General features: G+C 39.8%; 1 protein-coding gene across 6 annotated transcripts in view; it reads left to right on the top strand.

The window, feature by feature from the left end:
- The window catches only part of PRUNE2 (prune homolog 2 with BCH domain), a 281,565-nt gene extending 262,347 nt beyond the window's left edge, over positions 1-19,218 (top strand). The window contains exons 16-20 of one of the 6 annotated variants that reach the window (XM_065908121.1): positions 1,708-1,806; positions 4,868-4,903; positions 5,452-5,490; positions 9,744-9,791; positions 16,060-19,218. In XM_065908121.1, coding sequence (XP_065764193.1) covers positions 1,708-1,806; positions 4,868-4,903; positions 5,452-5,490; positions 9,744-9,791; positions 16,060-16,090 — 253 coding nt within the window. In that variant the 3' untranslated portion in view covers positions 16,091-19,218. Of the gene's footprint in view, positions 1-1,707; positions 1,807-4,867; positions 4,904-5,451; positions 5,491-6,893; positions 9,717-9,743; positions 9,792-15,256; positions 16,017-16,059 lie in introns of those variants that run through there. The other 5 variants (XM_065908123.1, XM_065908124.1, XM_065908126.1 and 2 more) reach the window with 5 other exon arrangements.
- Positions 19,219-20,522: the final 1,304 nt, after the last annotated feature.

Raw genomic sequence — 20,522 nt, 5'->3', positions numbered from 1 at the left:
GATAGAGGTATATAGCAAATTCTTTTTTTTTTAATTCATGTATTTTTAAACTGAAATATAATTAATTTACAATGTTGTGTTAATTTCTGGTGTACAGAAAAGTAATTCAGTTTCTCATATTCAGATACATATTTGTAACTAAATCCGAAAAATAATTTTTTTTCAGTTACATATTCTTTTTCATATTCTTTTCCATTATGGTTTATTGCAGGATACTGACTATAGTTCCTGTGTTGCAGAGTAGGACCTTGTCATTTATCTGTTTATTTTAATAGAGTAGTTACTATCTGCTAATCCCATCCTTCTAATTCATCCCTCCCTCCTCAAGTTCATTTTTTAAAGCAATTGTCTGTCTGTGTCAAGCACTGGGTTAGGTGCTGCAGGTTGAGAAATTAAAGAGCTCAATTGCTTTCCTCAAAGAGGTCACAGCCTGGCAGCTGACACAGGGAGACGAGAAAGCAGCTGCAATACAGGGTACAGGGGAGGCTGATGAGGGTGATAACTCAGAGTGGGGGTGAGTTTTAAGGTGACCGGTGAAGCGTGAAGAGAGTCTGCATCAAGAGAGGCTTTCTAGAAGAATGCATCCTCAAGCTGAGTTTTGAAGAATAGGATTGGCCAGGTAGAGGAAATAGCAGGTACCAATACCCCAAGAAGAAAAAATATTCTTTTTCATATTCAGTTACAAATACGTATCTCAGTATAAGAAACTGAATCACTTTGCTGCTTAGAGAAGTGTACATTCCAGTGTGGAGGTGTCCTCCTGGCCTGACTTCTTCTGCCTTCTTATTCTACCCCCTCCATTTTTTAAATCAAAATCTGAATTTAGCTCAAAAACGCCAGAGGAAGGAAGTGGCCTAATGTGGCATGTCGTTAGTAGTGTGTGTTCACCCAAGGCTTATCAGGACTTGAAGTGACTGTTCAAAAATGAAGGTTGTTCACAAGCCACACCCAGTAGCCCGTAGTCAAAACTGCAGGTAAAATGTGAAAGCTGGATTATGCAGAAGTGGCCTTGACAGCATCTTCTCAGTAGACTGGGGAGGCCTTTTCATTAGAGACCATTCAGGGGAGTTGGACGCCTGATCAAGTTCCCTTTCAAGTGGAATGATATATTTTTAGAATTAGTTGGCTGCTACACTAGTAATACAAAAATGTCACCTTCTTATAAAACAGCCAATCATTACAGATAAGTGGCACCTTCTGCCACTGACTGAAAGTGAAATCTGGGCAAACACTTAATTCCCTATGTCTAAATTTCCTTGTCTTTAAAAAGAGATAGTACCTACCTCATTAGGCTAGCACAGAAAATGAGTTATTATGTCTGTGTGTCAGTCGCTCAGCTGTGTATGAATCTTTGTGACCCCATGGACTGTAGCCTGCCAGGCTCCTCTGTCCATTTGATTCTCCAGGCAAGAATACTGGAGTGGGTAGCCATTCCCTTCTCCAGGGGATCTTCCCAATTCAGTGAACTAACCAGGGTTTCCTGAATTGCAGGCAGATTCTTTACCATCTGAACCACCAGGAAAGTCCCAAGAGTTAATATGTATTAACCAATTAGAACAGAGTCTGGCACATAGTAACTACTCAAGTAATATAGCTATTCTTCTAAGTAAGAGTGCTGGGGGCAAGGTGATAAGGATTTTCAAGAAGAGGCAGAAGTCTGAGGGATGGAAGAGTGACTGAAATCTTTTTTCTTTTCTTTTTTTCAAGCTCCAAATTCAGCAGTAAAATTAAATATGTCAGTAGTTTATCAGAACTCAGTGGACTGATCCCAATGGATTGCATCCATATTCCAGAGAGCATCATCAAGTAAGTCCTGATGGTTCTGAAGATTTGGTAAGAAATATTGCATGTCTGGAGAAGGAGATGAGAAAATAACTCACTCCTGGAATATGGGGAAATGGCTTATCTTTTGTTTTACATTTAAAACAAATAATAAATATTCTCCAATAAATATATTTCTTTTCTTATAACCTAGAGATAACTGTTCTGTTCTTGCAGATCTACTTTCACATGATCTTCTATGGTGTTATTGAGATTTGCTCACTTTCACCTTGAATTTACAACCATTTTGGGGAAAGCATAAATTTAACACTAATCAGTGTATTTATTACCTCTGTCTTGCATGCCACATAAAAGGTAGATTTTGTACATAGCCTGGATTTCTACATTGCCTTATATAAAGTAATTTATCTGCTTGACCCAAGGAAAAGAGAAAAAAGTTACCCCTTTCTCTGATTTCTTCTAAGTCCTTTTTCTTCATGGTTGCCTCCAGGTGAAAGGTAAAGCAGAGTGGTGGGTGGTGGAGTCAGGAATGACTTCCTTACTCAGTGCCTGGTAAAGCCTGTAGGTAGAAAGCATGGATACTTAAAGTTGTAGCATTATGCTGCAAAAATAGTAAAAATAAAAAGTCAAGTGCTTGGAGCTGGGGCTTAAAAATGTGATGCTGGAAAATGAACCCTCCTAACTGGTTAATTGTTGCAAAGAACTATCGTTTACTGTCGATCATGTTTTCCTTTCACTGTGTCTAATTTACTGGCTTTCTGTGTGATTAGAAGTGGGAGGAAGGTAACCATCAGTTCAGAGAAAGCAGTCAAGGATACCCTATCTTCCTCCATAAGATGGAGAGCAGAATGGATCTCCCAATTTGGGCTTCCAAAAAAAGAGTCCCCTCACTTGAAAATGGCAGAACTGGAAGGAAAAGATTCCCATTTAATGTGTGTCTCCTGTTCTGGGTATAAGTGCTCTATTTATATACTTTATTTAATCCTTACAGTAAACGCCCTGTTTATACATAAGAAATGTCACTTAGGAAGGGGATGTTTACTTATGCAAAGTAGAAGCAGGAACAAGGAAGAGATGGAACTAGAATTTAAATCCAGGTGAGCCTGGAACCAAAATTCCCATGCAGATTTCTTTACCTCCTGTAAAATACCCATCTAAATAATGGGTATATTTAGATAAATATAAGGGGTATATGTAGATAAATAAAATACCCATCTAAATAAATGCCCATACCCTTCTGAGTCAAAGCTCAGAAGTAGCTGCAGTTTGGTTTTCCTCCATCCCAATATTAGGTATGAACAGAAGATACAGATTGGGTTGAGAACTGTCAGTTGGCTTAGCTGAATCAAGCTGAGCGTGCATAAACTCCTGATGGTGGATGTAATCCTCACTAGCTTCATAGAGTCCCCAGACTAGCACAACTCACAACTCTGGCCTGCTGCCTCAAAAAGAAGGCACCCCATCTCCAAAAACAGTACAAGAGCACCCACCTCCTATTATGCAAAAGATGGCAAGGATATTCCATCTTCAAGTGGAAATGAGCACTGGCCACTTTCTAAGTGAGTATGCTCCCCCCCAGCGTGGCACTGGGAACAAGAGAAGAGAATGTGCTTTGGGGGACCAGCATTAGACTTGAAACTTCTCCCCACCTTGCCTCTCTGACACTTCAGGAATCCTATTTAGAACTCTCCGAGTCTCAGCCTCAGCATCTGTAAAATGAGAAAACAAGGAGCAATTAATTCATGGCAAGGTCCTGAGAGCAGAATGAGAACCATGAACATAAAGCACTGAGGATCCACCTGGCACAAAGCTGCCAATCCAGAATGGTATTTATTGTAATTGTGTTGCTTTCAGAGACTCACTGTTCACACAGGGAAGTTGGGTTGTGAAGTTAAACCTGCCCCAGGTGCTTTTCATTCATCTACAAGTCAGCTTTTCTATCTGGGAACAGTTTCTTCCAAAGGAAGGTTCCATTTGGAAAAATTTTCTTCTGGAGGAAGAAACTTACAACCGTGCACATCCTCCCCATGTGTCCTGTCTTTCGTAATTCATCTCCTCTGGCTGTCCTTTCTCATTTCTGTAACTGACCCTTGTTGCCTCATTTTCATATTATGCCATTTTCAAACTGGTAACAAACCATAACTCTTTCCCATTACACAAGAGCAGGATCTCATCCAATCCCAAGGCCAATATTCAGCTGGGATAGAGTGCATCAAAGTGCTTAAAGGAAAGAAAATTGAGCCCAATCTGAAATCAGATTTATAATCACTGACTACAGTCAGTTCTTGTTATTTGTGGCAGTGATGTTCTTACAGATCTGAATAACATACTGAACCATTGTTTCCAGGGGGAACACGGGGCTAAGTTTCTGTGAGTACTTGGTCCCAGCATTCTCATTTGCCAGTTAACATACAGCCTTGTTTTAGGTCCATTTCTGTTTCAAGATACCTTACTTGATCTGTATTGTTGGTTCACTAACATTGAACTCAGGGCCAACAACACTGTAACTTGTTGCCTGAACAAAGCTTATCTAACACACACATTCCTCCCTAAGGCCCATCGCAGCCATCCTGTGCTCGGGAATACTAGATGATACTTAAGCATAATGTTTGGGGAACATTCTTAAATAAAGAGATCACCAGCAAAAAAGCACAAAAATAAGAAAAACATGGCATGCCGGACTGTAAAAGGCCATTTGTTTGCAGCCTGAGAGCTGAGACGAGAAGGCAGAGCCCCGCTGGTTTCCCCTTCAGCTGGGAACCCACACATCGGGTGACTGAAATGTCTGGGCACTCTGTTAAAAGTCCACAAGTGGCCGTGAAAGTGCCAAAGTATTGCTTAGGAGGTTGCAGCTATGGTTTAGCAAGTAGGTGAATTTGTGAACATGCAATCTGCAAATCCTGAGGATCGGCTGTATATAACTATAAATTCGAAATAATCGTATTGCATATAAATAGGATTCCTCCCCAAAGGCAATTTGACTATGATTTGGGTAGGCTTCTCCTCTCACGTGTTGACTGTCCTGTCATTTTTTCCATCTGTCCACTCGTTTTCCTCACTGCATTCGTTTTTTTTATCCTGTAAGGTACGATGAAGAGAGAGCTTATAAGAGAAGTGTGAGGTAACCATCTCCTGATCTGCAGTTCACGCTGGGTCCTTCATGTGTGTGTACACCAGTGTCTTACTTGTGGGTGACCTCAACAGGCTACCGGAGGAAGAGGTCCTGGTATCAGTCCCTTGTAGTATATTATTTCCAGTCTTTGTCGTGTGTCTAAAGCCGTTGAGGTCAACCTAATTTGCAACTGAAACCTACTAAACCAGATACATCCCAGACTTGGCCCAGGCTGCAAGCTAATTTTAACTAGCCCTGACAACTGCTGTGGCTGTTTTCAGCTTTATTTCAGCCAGCATGCTTCCAGTCTCCTTGCAAGTTTTGTATCTCCCTTTATGAAGGACTTTGCAAAGGAAACGTACATAAACAGTGTCTTGGGAGTTCCTAGAACACCAGATGTAATTGAAGGCATGTGTCTTAGCGCTCCAAAGGTTGGTTTTTAAAAGCACATACGCTCCACTTTCGTTTGGCTCTGCTTTGACTTCTTTTTTTGTGACTCTCTCACGCTCTGCTTGCTTCTTGTTTCTTTTCTACACTGATAATTTTTGCTCATGCAGACTGGATGAAGATCTGAGGGAAGCATCTGAAGCAGCTAAGTAAGACTTGGTTTCCATTCAGCAGCTGGCAGTGATGTTGGCTTGCATTTCAGGAATGAGTTGGGAGAACCTGCATGCCTGGTGGTTTATTTTTGCATCCTGATAATAGTGCTGTCTTAAACGTTTCCTTTGTTCCATGATAGACGTAATTTCTCTTATTTCTACTACAGTCTGTTTGTCCCCCTAATGATCGTGGTTACCTTGTTACCGTTAAACATTAAAAAATATATATATATGCAATTTTTGGCACCACAGCGAAAGAAACACATCAGAGGCAGTGCCATGAATAGTGTAACAGCCAGATGATCACTTGCATACACTGAGGCAATAAAACCTCACTAACTCATACAAATGCAGAAAAATGGTAGCAACTTGAAATACTTCTGTAGAACCAAATTCCTGAATTTCCAAGATTTTTTTTAAAAACTTCTTATTCAGTGACTGGGAAATATAGCTTAACTAACGGCTTCTGACTTATTCGCATGAGTACAAAAAATATTGCTCACTATTATTATAGTTTTCAAAAAGCAAAATCATAACTTTAATGCAAATATAAAATGAATACATGCCAGTGATTTTATTCAACTAATTATTTAATCAAGGAACCAGTAAGCTGTTAAAACCAGTTGAAAAGAGTATTCGAAAAGCTAGATATCTATAAGCAATTTATAAAGGAACATTAGGATAAAAATGTTGGTTTACATACAAAACTGATTAATGTTCAACAGGGCAATAAGCTATACCTCAGGGTGGTCTTTTCCACTGGACAGAAACTGTTGCATCTCTGCTCAGTAAAAATCAAGTTAATATCTGCCTCTACAGAGCTGTAAGATCAATAGGAAGTCAACTCAACAGTACTTCTAAAGAACATCCAGTAATTTTATTTCTAGTTCACAAATAATTTTTCTGACACTGTTAAATATAAACAAGAATATTCGCTGCATCAAGCTTCTCCATTGCAAAAGTTGCTTACACTGTTAACTTTTATAACTTGTTCCTATTTTAATAGATATTGCAAAAGCAGAAATCCTGGACAATGTCTAAAGAGTTACAAATTCTGAATAAGTAAGATCTAAGTTAGTGAAGTTTCTCTTATATAGGTATAAATGCCAGTTAGTCATGAAAACAATCCATTAAAATATTTTTCCCTACATTTTTGTAGCAGGTAATCTGTAGAATTATTTGCCTTATAGCATGGATCTTTTGGGTTAAAAATTCAAGGAAAGGTTTTTGCTTTAGAAAGCTTAGCATTCGTGTAGATTACTGTTAAATGTGCCTAGACTGTATTCTGGTAGAGTGTACCCTGTTAGCATTTATCTGTGCTCAAATTGCACTGTCATGAGATTCCCCACAGAGAGAGTGAGCAATTAGTTTCCCTTTCAAATTTTCTTTTTTTTTTTTAGGATAACAGATTTATTAAATTAAGAAGCTGTTTTCAAGACAAAAATATAGGGAGAGGGAACGTCAATAATTTTCCAGCCAAACCCACTATGGAGTCATAGTCATGTGCTCTCATTACTACCCTAAAATCTCGCCTCCTTCAATAGATACTTTCCCTCTATATTTCTACTCTTCCTGCTTAACTACCATAAGAGAACATTTATCACTTTTGGCTTAGTTGTGTAGCTTTCTTTTTTCTCTCAAATTCTTCATTTGTTCACTTATCTACCTCCGCAGACCCTCTCCCCAAAGATCTAAATGATCTTGGCTGGTCCTGAGATGTCTTGATCGCCTTCCTAAAGGAAGCAGCAAGCTCATGCCTAGTACATAGTCGACGCTCAATAAATTTCTGCTTCATCAATTGGTGAATGTGCATAAGACTAAGATCACTGCTGAGGCACAGTGCTTCTCAAACTTAACTTAGCACATCAGAATCACCTACAGTGTCCTGGGCCTCACCCCCAAAGCTTCTGATCAGCAGGCCTGAGAATCTGTATTGCTAACAAGTTCGCAGTAATGCCAGTACTGCCAGTCTCAGGACTTGGCTTGGAGAATCACTGCCTTAAAGCAAATGGTTGAATAAAAATAATCAGATTTGTCCTCAGAAGTCTATGCTCTTGCTTTGAATTCAATGAGTAAGCCATCTGTCTGAATTCTCCATTCATTTTACTTCTTCTGATGGTGACATTATAGCTAGGAGGAACCGAAAATGTGGAAGGAGAAAGAATTTTACTGTTGACTCCACAGATGATCGAAATCCCACAGAATCCTACCATTTCCGCATGCTAACTATATCTTCTCAACTACCTCTGGGCCTCTGAAGTGGTCCCCCAATCCTTGGACAGACTGTAGATGATGTCTTGCAGTTCAGAAAACATAATCACTGCCGATCTATGGTTACAGGTTCCTTTTATGAACAGAGGCCCCCTGACTTTCCACATGACCTTAACTAGAAAGCTTCAGGCTGTTTCTAACAGAAGCAACATATCCCCTGTCAGGGAGCAAAGCCTATCTGTTCAGTGTTTGGCTTTAGTCCTATTAGTGTTTTTAAACATTCACCCTCTCCCCGTATACACACATAAACCACCTTCACCTCTAACTGACTTTATCAGAAGGAGATTCCCTCAGCCAGTCTTATTTTTTCCTTAAACCTTAAGTTCTGAACAGGAAAGAAAATATTTTAAAAAGGATAAATTGTACATAGAGAGTCATTCTTATTTTGCAGATGGTGAGGAATCTATCTGTTGCCTTCAGAGTGACAGTAGTACATGAACCCTAAATTGCTCTTTGCTTTGGAAGGATTATGCAAAGTTAAAAAGCAGAAACGCTAGGTTTGGAAGACTGCCTGCCCCTTCTTGATTCCATTTCAGCTTTACTAGGTTTTTCTAGCACACTGCCAACGCTTGCCTGACTGTCCCTGTTCACTAGAGTTGCCAAGCATCTTCTATAAAAATACCACCACCAGCGAGAAGGGTAGGGAGTGAGGGGGGAAAGCCTTCTGACTTTCTCAAGGAGCTAGCCTTCTGCCATTTGCAACAAAATACCTGGTGTTAATAACCACACCTCTTATGTGTAGACAGAAACCTTTGCTTGTGAAATTATCACATTACAGAAGGAGCTCTCACATGTAAGAAGGAGCGCGACGCTGTCCTGCGCTTAGTCGCTCAGTCTTGTCCAGTTCTTTGCGACCCCATGGACTGCAGCCCGCCAGGCTCCTCTGTCCATGGGGATTCTCCAGGCAAGAATACTGGAGTGCGTTGCCATCCCTCCTCCAGGGGATCTTCCAAACCCAGGGATCAAACTCAGGTCTCCCGCATTACAGGCGAATTCTTTACCATCTGAGCCACCAGGGAAGTGCAGAATCTCTTAAAATAGTGTGTGTTTGCTGAAAATAAAATATTTACCAGAGGGGGAAAAGGAAAAAGTTGAAGTGTTAAGTGTTAATTGGAAATTAATATAAAGCACATTTGAAATTTGCTAACAGAGGAATCACACAGAATATCAAAAGCAGCTTAATATTACACAAATAAGCATAAACATGTTCGTACACAGTAATAAAACTCTCCTTCTTTTATGGTTACATGTTTCTTTCTGGACATGATCAGTTTCAGTTAATGTCAGGGCTGGCTTGTTTGACCTGAACACAGCTGAGCTGCGAGGTATTTTTTGTGACAATAAAGGAAAGCCGATACTGGTGTTTTCCCTTTTAGTGTCTTGGAAAATCTTCATTGTTGTGAAAACTGAAAGTTAACTGGGTTCATATATGAATAAAATTAGAGGCATTGTTCTTTGTGCATAAAATATTATATTATGTGGGTTACAAATAAAAATTTTGTAATATGCTGTTCACCAAACATGATAGATTTAAAAGTCAGGAAGAAAATAACAAGGATGGATGAGACATGGAGGTCTTGGGAGTTTTCAATCTTCCTTTTATGTTTCTGAATCAGGAGCAATTACTGTATTTCAAAACTGATGGTAAAAGAATCAGAGCTTCGTCTCATCGTCTGTTTAGGTGTAGATTAGATGTGTTCAATGGTAGCAATGGGACCACACTAATCAGTTTCAATTCAGTTCTGTCACTCAGTCATGTCTGACTCTTTGTGACCCCATGGACTGCAGCACGCCAGGCTTCCCTGTCCATCACCAACTCCCGGAACTTGCTCACACTCAAGTCCATCGAGTTGGTGATGCCATCCAACCATCTTATCCTCTGTTGTCTAACCAGTTTAAAAAGTTCAGATCTGTCCTGTTTATAAAGTGGTAACAATAGAGAATGTTTACTGCTTCCTTTTTTTTCCCCTTGCACTCAGAACTAGCTGCCTTTACAATGATCCAGAAATGTCTTCTATGGAAAAGGAGTAAGAATTCACCATCAATAACAATTATGTGGTTATTCATTGTATTGTATGGCTGGGCTCTGAAAGACAAAAATACATTGAGGACTGGGTAAACACCGTTTAGATGTTCAGCTTTCACATTCTCTATGCCTGAAATTAGAAACTTAAAGAGAAATGTGTCAGCTTAACACCATCTCATTCATCATCACCATTAGATGTCTTAAGGAAAACCCAAGTCTTTACTTGGTGTTCTATTTTTTCCAGCCACAAAATGAGGAGAAAATGAATATGAGAGCCAGATGTAAAAGCATTTGGGCAAGAAGAATCCAACTGTTTTCTGAATTACATCATCCATATTTTAATTAGTGAAAGTAGGGACTTCCATTTGAAATTATTATTTTGGTGGGTGGAAGAGAAAACATCCTTATTTAGAAAATTCAAGAGAAAGCTGAGCCCGGATGGAACTTAAGAAATGATTTTGTCCACCTAGTCTCATCCTATGAGAAATAAAAATTGAGCATGTGTTTACCATGTGCCAAGTTCTGAGTAAAAAGCTGCACCCACCCTATCTCATTTTTATCCTCAGAATAAGCCACCGAGGTCCACTGTACAGATAAGGAAGGGGAACCAGAGAGAGAGAAGCTGACCAATCCAGTGTTGTTCAGCTCGAAGAATGGCCTGGAGCTGGGCCTGGAGCCTTTGCAATGCAGTTCCAGATCCAGTGGTTGTGGTTTTAAAATCAGAGACAGGTGGCTTTGATGCTGGAATGGGTGTTCAACCTCTGATCTAACCAGGGAGGACATAATTTACACCTAAATCAAAAGAGTTCACTGCTGTCCCGTCAGTTCCAGGGAATAAGCTGCGGTCACCATCATGTTCTCAGAACTTGCCCATCCAATCAGGGGCTCTTAATTGGGTGTGAGCTGTGGAGAATTTAACATTGTCCTCCTTCACTGGAATCCAGAAGGAGGGGCAAAAATCCCTATTTAAATATATCTGCTATTGTCACCTTTTGTTCTCCTGTGACCTCCTTTTCCCTGGAGGAGGTCTGAAGGGAAACTGGAAAATCCCGGTGCACTGGCTCTTGAGTTGCCATGGTGACCTTATAAGGAAGTTTATGCACAAAAACTCAAGGGAAGGTCTTTACTGACAAAGAACAAAAGCCGTAAAGGAGACCTTTGAAATAGCACAGCTACTTTTCTGAAGGTTTTACTGGTCCCACCTTTTTGAGATGAAGACAGCAATTGCTTCGAGCAAACTGCCATGTGAAAATTCCACAAAACAAAAATACCATAGTCCATCTAAAAAAAAAAAATTTTTTTTTTCTTTTTTTTTTTTTTTGCAAATCATCCCTCTCTCAGCAAAGCAGCGCCCCCTAGAGCAGAGTCCTGCGCCTACAGCTAACGAGCTGCGTGGACAGAAGGTCCCTCACTAACCTACAGCTGCTACATCTGCGGGCTTACCCACTCCTCTGCCTGCCTCGTCTGTTTTGCTCCCCATCTGTATATGAGGCTGTCTGGGTTGGGAAGAGGCAAAACACCGCCTCTGGTTGGGCTTCATTCCGGGGCTGGGGCGGCGGGGGGGGGGGGACATGCTGCAAATTGTTAATGTTACTTGCCATTTCTTAGAAAATATTAGTCTCCCTGCTTCCCCTTTCATCAGCCCTCTCAAGTTCTTTCTTACCAGGCACATGATCACAGTGTGGAGGATGAGATCTGGGATGAGGGCCACAGTGGCCAAGATTTTTTTTTTTTGCTGACTTCCTGCCCTGGATTTCTGGCTTTATTTATCAGACTAAGAGGCTTCATTTACCTTCTAGTTTCTGAGTGGAAGCATTTTACATCTTCTATAGCTAGTATTAAATGGATAAGATGAAAAATGGGCGAAGACTCTTCCAAGGAGCTCAATTTGGCCAAGAATAAGATGTACTCTGTGCCGATGCTGTCATGGCCTCTCATTTCCTCAGAGAGAGAAGGCAAGGTTAAGTCTATCTCCCACTCTTCCTATAGAAAACAGGTTTATCATTAAACAATGTTGTCAGATACTTTGTAAAAAACAAAGAACAAAAAAAAAAAACCCCTCATTTAACACATATTAGGAGCCAAAAATAGCCTACAGAAAATTATCAGAAAGTTACTATGTCTCACTGGAAAATTAGATTATAGAAAGTGAAGCCCATCTGCCCTCTGAGGAATGCTCCTTTCATGTTTGAATTCTGATTAAAAGTAAGTTTTTTCCAAAAAGCATACTATTTTGAAAAGTAATCCAAATGTTTGTCTCCTTCACACTCAGGTTTGGATTTTACTTTTTTCATTCATCTCCTAAAACTTGCAACATGACTTTTTATATTCTTACATAAAAAGTGTACATGGTCCAGAAGTGGTTCTATGTGGGTAGACTTAAATTAACAGCATCGTCCATAGCTTCATTAGCTCCACAAGACCACTGCTATCTTGTAATCTTCAGGTGGTTTCCTGAATTTACTTAAAAATCATCCACTTTTGACTATCTTCTTGCTCTTTCCATAAACTCAATTATTAAATTTCAGTCTCTCAGCGTCTGTATACCAAAAACTGAAGGGATAAATTAAACCCTAAAAGGCTTACAAGAAAGTCAGGATGAAAAATGAAGTGTTTCAAAATGGTCTGTTATTTTCAGATTTTTATCAGGTGCCTTGATGGTGAAACAAAGTGACCATGTATACTTTAAACTTTTCAAGATGATTTCAAGTATTTTGACCCAGATTCTACTTTTTAGACAGTAGACTTAATACATATTCTCTTGGTCTATGAAAGAAACTGAGCCACTATCATGTAAATAGCAATAAAATGCCAATCACCAGTCAAACTTAATATATTATTTCGGGAATAACTGTAGCTGGGAAATACATTTTTAAAGCAAAAACAAGAAGGACCTGTTTTTTTGGAAAAGCATATTAGAAAAATATCGAGGGGTCAGAGCGGATAAAAAGAAGACAGACACCTTCATGGTAAAAACCCTGTTGATAAGGAAACAAGTCAGATCCTTGAGGGCATAAAAAAGAGATTAATATCCATGACAACCTGGCCTCTCCTGATAGTCAGAATGGCTGGGTTTGAAAACTCCCAAAGGACAGAAGATTATTCCAAGTAGAGTAATTAAGCAGTGAGATATGGTTTTCTCATTTCAGAGAGACACTGAACTGCTACTATTACTTACTCTACTGCTGAACTGATATTACTGCTACTTATAATAGACATGTACTGTATGTTCATTATGTACAATTGAAAACACTTTAGACTAATCCTTAGCAAGCTGTTCTATTTTACAGATATAGAAATGGAGACTTGGAAAAGACAGGTAGCCTGGTAGAATTGCTGAGGGTATCTCAAAGGAGTATATCTTACTGCTGTACCCTGGATGGGTTAGCTTTATTTGCAGAACTACGAGAATGAACAGGGCTCATTTGCTGCAGATTCCACAAGTAAAGCACAGTAACCTCTGCAACATATAAACGTAAGGCCTCCCTCCCTCCAGAGAGAGGAAGGGCAGATCTAAGCGAAATCCGCACATACTTCCCAAATTGCCCAATTCAAACAGAACATTTTTCTTTCGTTTCCTCCTCTGTGTGTTCACTGGCTGTAGTCAGTTTCTCTGGTAGGTGTCAGAAAACTGTGATACGTTCACAAGAGGTAGAAGAAAGATACGAGGCCCAAAGACATTTTAGGCTTATTCCCTAGATATTTGGAAACTCAACAGACATTCTCTTTCCTTTTTTTGATCTTTTTTTTTTTAAATTGAAGAATAGTTGATTTACAAAGTTGTGTCAGTGTCAGGTGTATAGCAGTGATTCAGTGTGTGTGTGTGTGTGTGTGTGTGTGTGTGTGTGTGTAGATTCAGATTCTTTTCACTTGACCTAGAGATTATCATACTAAGTCAGACAAATACCGTATGATATCACTTATATACAGAGTCTAAAAAAAATGATACAAATGAACTTAAATACAAAATAGAAATAGACTCTCAGACAGAGAAAACATTTCTTTTGGTCACCAAACTCAGGAGACATTCTTTAAAACAAGTTTTTCTCAGGTTATAAGAATCCATCTCATTAAGGTAGCCGCGCCCTTTTCAGGCAAATCCTTTGGCTTTAGAAAATGTTGGAGGGTGAGAGTGAAAACAGTGGAGTCACAGCCAACGAGTCCCCAACATGTACCCTGGGGGGGAAAGCAGGTCCCTCACACCCAGGGACATGTCACACACACTCTTCAGAAGCACGCAGAACCCAGCGCGTGCTGTCATGGAAATGACAGATGATTCAGGAGCAAGGTGGCCTCTACCTGTAGGGAGGGATGGGTGGCCCAGGGTAATGCTTGCACTTGGCTTATTAGTTTTTTTTTTTTTTTTCTAAATTATGATAAAATACAGCTAACACAAAATGTACTATCTTAACCATTTTCAAGTGTACAAGTCAGTAATATTAAGTACATTCATGTTGGGCACCCAATCTCCAGAACTTTTCGGTCTTGCGAAACTAAAACTCTGTTCCCATTAAATCACAACTCCCACCCCACTGCACACCACCCCTTCTACTGTCTGTCTCTATAAATTTGCTCTAGTGGAATCGCATGATATTTGTCTTTTTACAGCTGGCTTATTTCACTTGCCATAATGTCCTCAAGGTTCATCTATGTTCTAACAACTGTTAGTTTCCCTCCTTTTAAAGGCTGAATAATATTCATTATCCTGGAGAAGGAAATGACAACCTATCATTACAGGTATACACCAAATTTTGCTATCCATTCATCCATCAATGGACACTTAGGTGGCTTCCTCCTTCTAGCTTTTGTGAACACTGCTGTTATGAACATGGGTGTAAAAATATCTGTTCAAGTCCCCGTTTTCAGTTACTTTGAATATATATCGAGAAGTGGAATTCCTGGGTTATATGGGAGTTCTATTTTTAATTTTTTGAGGAACCTCCATACTATTTCCCTTAACAGATGCACTAATTTACATTCCTAACAATGGTACACAAGGATTGCCTTTTCTCAGCATCTTCGTCTGCACTTTTTTCCCGTTTTTTTAGATCATAGCCATGTTCATGGGTGTGAGGTAGTACCTCAATGTGATTTTGAGTTGTGCTTTTTAAAAACAGCTTTATTGAGATAAAATTTACTCATTTAAACTACACAGTTCAATGGCTCAACAGTATCACTGAGTTGTGCAAGCAACATCATAATCAATTTTAGAACATTTTTCTCACCTCTAAATTACTCCGTCACCCCCACTTCCCCCACCCCAAATCCCTGACCATCACCAGCCTACTTCCTGACTATATCTGCCTCGTCTGGGCCTTTCCTATGAATGCAGTCACATGAGCTTTAGGACTGGCTTCTTTCAGTTAGCCTCATGTTTCCAGGGTCATACATATAGTAGCAAGTTTATAACTTCACGTTAGAAATGTACTTTTGATGAATTTAACATGCAATTTTTAAAACTCCAAGACACACTATCTAGGAGGAAGCATCAAAGGTGCTATGCATGAAAAACTGTCAACAGTGGTTTTACTTGGATGATGGCCCAGGTAACTTTAAAATTTTATGTTTCTTCATCGTTTTCTGTAATTTTCAGAAATAAAAAAATACACATGTGCTCCTTTTATAATGAGAAAAAATGTATTATATGTCTTTTCAGTGTATCCAGTCTTTTGTCTTTGATTTTTTTCTTTATTTACTTGACTGTACCAGGTCCTAGTTGCAGCATGTGGAATCTAGTTCTCTGACCAGAGATTGAACCCTGGCCGCCTGCATTGGAAGTGGACCACCAGGAAAGTCCTGGAAAAAAAAATACTGGAGAGTTTTTTGCCATTGTTTTATTGTTTACCACTGTCATAATTTAGCACTTGTCAGATAGTCCTTATATCAGGCAGATCATTTATCTGCCTCTCAAGAAACAGTCATTTACAAAAAAAGGAAAGGTGGATTTCCAAAATGCAATAATATTCCTTAATCCATTTAAAAATGAGCTTACACAAGAGTCTTTTGCCCTCTAGATCATTTTGAAAGGTGTAAAATGCTTCTAGGAACAGTTTGGCAAAAATAAACAGACTACATCTTTTAGAGAAAGCCTTGGCAACTTGGGGAAGACTGTATTTTCACCAGATTGGTCTAGTATAAGAAACGTGCATGAATTATTTTTAATAAGTCCTCAGGAAAAGCAGCCACAAGCACAGGCTCCCTGAATCATTACTGTTTCTTAGTCAGTTTTTCATGTTGCTCATTTTTTTTTCCTTCCTTTCTTTTCAAAGTATTAATCTGAAGCTGAAAGAAAAGCCCTAGCTGGCCACATCTGGACGAAGGGGCCGCTCTTCCGCCTCGTGGTTCTGCTGACATGGTACCCACCGGAAGAGACAGCTCTGATGGGACTTTGTTTCCGCTTTGCACTACCTGCTGCCCTTCTAAATTTCTAAGGGGAAAAACAGTGAGAGAATCTGTTCACTCTTAACATGTTTTATGGAATTGTGTGTATTTTCCTATGTTGCCAATTATGTGCCTCAAAGATTTTAGTTGGACCTTTGCAAGAAAGTAGGACCTTCCATTTCAATATTTCATGAAGCCTTGGTACAGCGGTATTTTCGTCTCTTTGTTGACTGCTGTTGACCACTGAGGTAACTTCGGTCCACTGTTCATTGTGAGTGGATTTCTCCTTGGTGATCACGTCAAGTTTAAAATACACAGGACTCAGCAGTCCCTAGGAAAGTTGGCCCCACGTAAACGCCACCTTTCCAATCCTAAGCTTGCTTAAGATGGCCATATCGTAGGCACAGGTGCGACACCACGTCAGTTAAGCGCCCACTTGCTTCTTGTCCACATTGATTCTAACATCTCCAAAGGAAGCCAGGTTTCCTAACTCACACCAGTTTCACTGTAGTTATCAAACTGGGCATTGTGTTTTCTGGGAATTTGGTCTTTAAAAAAAAAATCATTTCTTCAGTGAATGTTGAAGACCTCCAAACTGGGAAACTTAAGGATCAATGTTTACAATTCTGGTAGCTGTCTTTCATTCAAGCCATGAACTTAGTTCAAGATGTCACACTTTAAGTACTAAGGATATTATGGAAGGCAACCCCTCAGAAATTCATTCTTCGGTAACACTGAGTTATCTGAATCTCTCTCACATGCATTATAAGACATAATCTGCTTTAACACACTCACAGGCTTAAAATTAAATATGAGTATGTACTATCCTTTGCAAAATAGTTCTTTATAGTCTTCATATGTTTTTTAAAATGCCAGCATGGTTTAGAACCCGTGGTCCTCTAGAGGAGGGAGGGGTTGGTAAATCTAGCACTCCCACCTGTTTCCACATTGCCTTCAAGAACGGTTTTCATGCTTTGGGTTGAAAATTTTTTTTTTTTACTATTTCACGACATAAGAAAACTATCAAATTTCAGTCCCCATAAATAACGTCTTATTGAAACATGGCCATACGAATTTGTTGACAGACTCTCTGCAACTACTTTCATCTTACAGCAGTGGAGTGGAGTAACTGCCGCGGACCACGTGGCCCACGGAGCCTAAAACATTGATGCTCTTTATAGACAGCGTGTGCTGAGCCCTGCGCCAGCCCATGCGACCTTCCTTGGCCTCCCATTTGTAGTCAGATGCTTGTTTCTCTAACAGTATGCACAAATTAGGCTGCCAACTAATTTACTCTTAAAAAAAGAAACCTTTGGCATCCACAAATCAGTAAGACTCATGGCCTGCTGACAAAGGCAAGGAGTCCCAGCCATGAACACACGGCTCAGGTTGTGTTTACACAACCCAAAGTGAAGCCTGCATAGAAGGCTTCTGGTTGTTCAGAGGTGTTGCTGAGGTCCTGTCCTTACCCTGGAAACTATTCACAGACTCCACTATCACATATTATTAACACACTCTTCAAAATTAAACTGTAGTGGAGACCAGGGTTCCATCACAGTCTGAGAGTGATAACTATCTCCAGGAGAGCTTTCGGGGACATGTCGAGCCCTGGGTATCATGAGCTTTGAAGTAGACATCTTTGCACAAGTTTCTGAATTTCACTGCCTTCATCTGCTTCATGTCCATCCCGTACCCACCTGCCAGACATGCTGTCATACACACAGGTCGGCTCTCTCTCCTCCATAAGCCATAGTTACTATTGTCCCCTTCTCAATTCCTTTCAACTTGGTATCCTATTAGATCATTCTTCTGAGTCTCTACCCTCATAACGTCTGGCTTGTCTGATAGAAAAACCCTGGAGCATGTCTTCTTCCACAGCCCACCTCCACCTTTGGCAGCCCAAATTGTGCCTTTCCCAGAACTTAGCATGGACAGAAGCGCAATGACCGATTTCCCAGTTTGTTCACCCAGTTTGTTCACTGTTGCCCTGGCATCATTATTAATAATGCTCTCTCTTGCTCAGTAAAGTTTTTGGAAGATGAATTATGTGGTCCCCTTAGCCACAGGAAGTAATAAGGAATTCAGTGTTCAGCTGAGAGGTATGAACTGGAGGACACAGCGCTGTCCATAAAAGGTTCTTGTGACAGTCAGCCAGACACAACAACAGCCTTAGCGTTTACATTTTCTTTGAACTTGTCCAGCCTGTTCATGGAAGGCTACTCAGGTGGTATTGTGTTTGGAGTTTTATCTTCCTGTGTGGAAATTATGAGCATCTTTCCCAATCAACGGTTTTGTTTGGACTGTTCAGTGGGCTGCATCACCATTCTGACAGTTAGGCACCTGCTATCTTATTATCTTAAGAAGAAACTTTAATTGCACGTGCTAGAGAAAAGCCACCATGTAAATTCAAACCAAGTGAATAGAAGCCTAGAAGAATTCTGAAAAAAATAACCCCTCAGCAAATAGGTAGACAGATGTAAACATTCACACCATTAGCTATCTAGCTTTGGCATTCTGAGCATTCTTGCTTTGGTTCTGACTTCTGGGAACTGTTTGCACTTTTCCTGTAGATATGTTGTTAAGGGAACCAAGGGGTCATTGGAGCAAAAGTATTGTTTTCCCAAAGTGTCAACTGCTATTCACTTAGCTCCTTGATTAAGAGAAAGAACAAAAATCTGCACAGAAGATATTGTCAGGGAGTAAGAAAGTCTGTCTGAGGGCAATAACTGAGGGTGGAAGAAAACCCGGAAGTTCCTGTTGAAGCCATGCAATGTTTTATGGGGTTATCTTCTAAGACATAATACCGACATATGTGAGGAAGTCACTACTCCAGGCCTTTGTGTTATTAAGGTCTCGTTTTAAGTATTCAGTTATGGTACTGAGTTTGCAACTTTCATCTAACTAATCATAATGCCTCTGTAGTTTGCTCCCTTAGAAATATTTAGATGTGCACAAATGAATCTTTTATATGTTTAAAGGTTTTTTTCTACCATGTATTGAATTGCTCAGAATAAAGTATCTATTAGACCTTTGTTTTAGTAAATAAATTCTACATAAATAGTGTGAATCGATAATATAAAAATATGTAACAACACTATATATATATATATATATTCATATATATATATAGCCTCTCTGTATAATTCAGAAATAAAAAAAATGATTCCACAAGTGATGGCATTCTTTCTCTGAGTCAGTAAGAATCTATTTCCAGCTTCACTTTGCAGGAGGTCTTATCTGGATGTCAGTCTAGCTGGGCCCTCAGTCCTTGAGAACAGTATAAATTTTGGCATTCTTGTCACCCAAACTTTATTCCCTTTTCATTTTTGTTTTCCATGCCTCAAACAGCTACACTTTCAAAATGTGTTGTTTGCTTTCTGAGAAAGCAACTTCTCACTTGGGAAGCATCTCTCAGTTTCATGGTTACTTGATTTTGTCAACTTTCCCTCTCTCTGTCGCTTATCTTTCCAGAGCAGAGGTTTATTTTTTAATTAAAATGCATTAAATACCACTTTAAATTTAGGTTCTTTAATTTTTCCTTTCACAACCATCAAACAGCATTGGGAATTACCACTGAGCTTTTTTTTTTTTTTTTTAAACCTAATAAACAAATGTGTGCCTCTGCCTCTCAGAAAGTTGTTGGAACAGCCAAATGAGAAGCTGCTTTACAAAAAGTGAGGCACTTCATGTTTTCATGACCTAGGATTTAGTGCTGGTGGATACTGTCCTCTACCTAAGAGAAGAAGGACAGGTAATTAGAGGCAGATGAAGGGCATGATATTACAAGGTGGACTGTCACATCCATTCATCACCTAACTATGGTTGTGGGAATGGGAATGGGCTAGGCATCCAGCACTAGGAAAAAGGATGGGTGAAATGTGGAGGATACACACTATGGTATTGACACAGCTACTAGAAGCAACAAATTATCCACTGAGAGAGCAACACTTCAGTCATGGGGTAGAGTGGAAAAATAAGAACTCAGTATTTATAGCCAAGTGTCATTTATGTAAATTCTAACCCCCCTACACAATATTCTACGGAGCCCATGCGTAGTTAATGACTTGACACGCTCATTAGAGTGAGTATGGGGTAAGGGTAGGAGTGGGGATCCAGAATGACGCTAGGAGTCTAATTAAAAATCAGAATAAACAATAAGCTTTTTAATAGGCTGAAGTTAAAAGTAAATAAAATGAAAATACCTTAAACTTTCAGCCACAGATCATACAGAGAAGGCAACGGCACCCCACTCCAGTGTTCTTGCCTGGAGAATCCCAGGGACGGGGGAGCCTGGTGGGCTGCCGTCTGTGGGGTCGCACAGAGTCGGACACGACTGAAGCGACTTGGCAGC

This window comes from Muntiacus reevesi, chromosome 17, assembly GCF_963930625.1.
Source record: "Muntiacus reevesi chromosome 17, mMunRee1.1, whole genome shotgun sequence".
In the NCBI taxonomy this organism is placed as follows: domain Eukaryota; kingdom Metazoa; phylum Chordata; class Mammalia; order Artiodactyla; family Cervidae; genus Muntiacus; species Muntiacus reevesi.
This window is presented reverse-complemented; position numbering and strand designations above follow the sequence as displayed.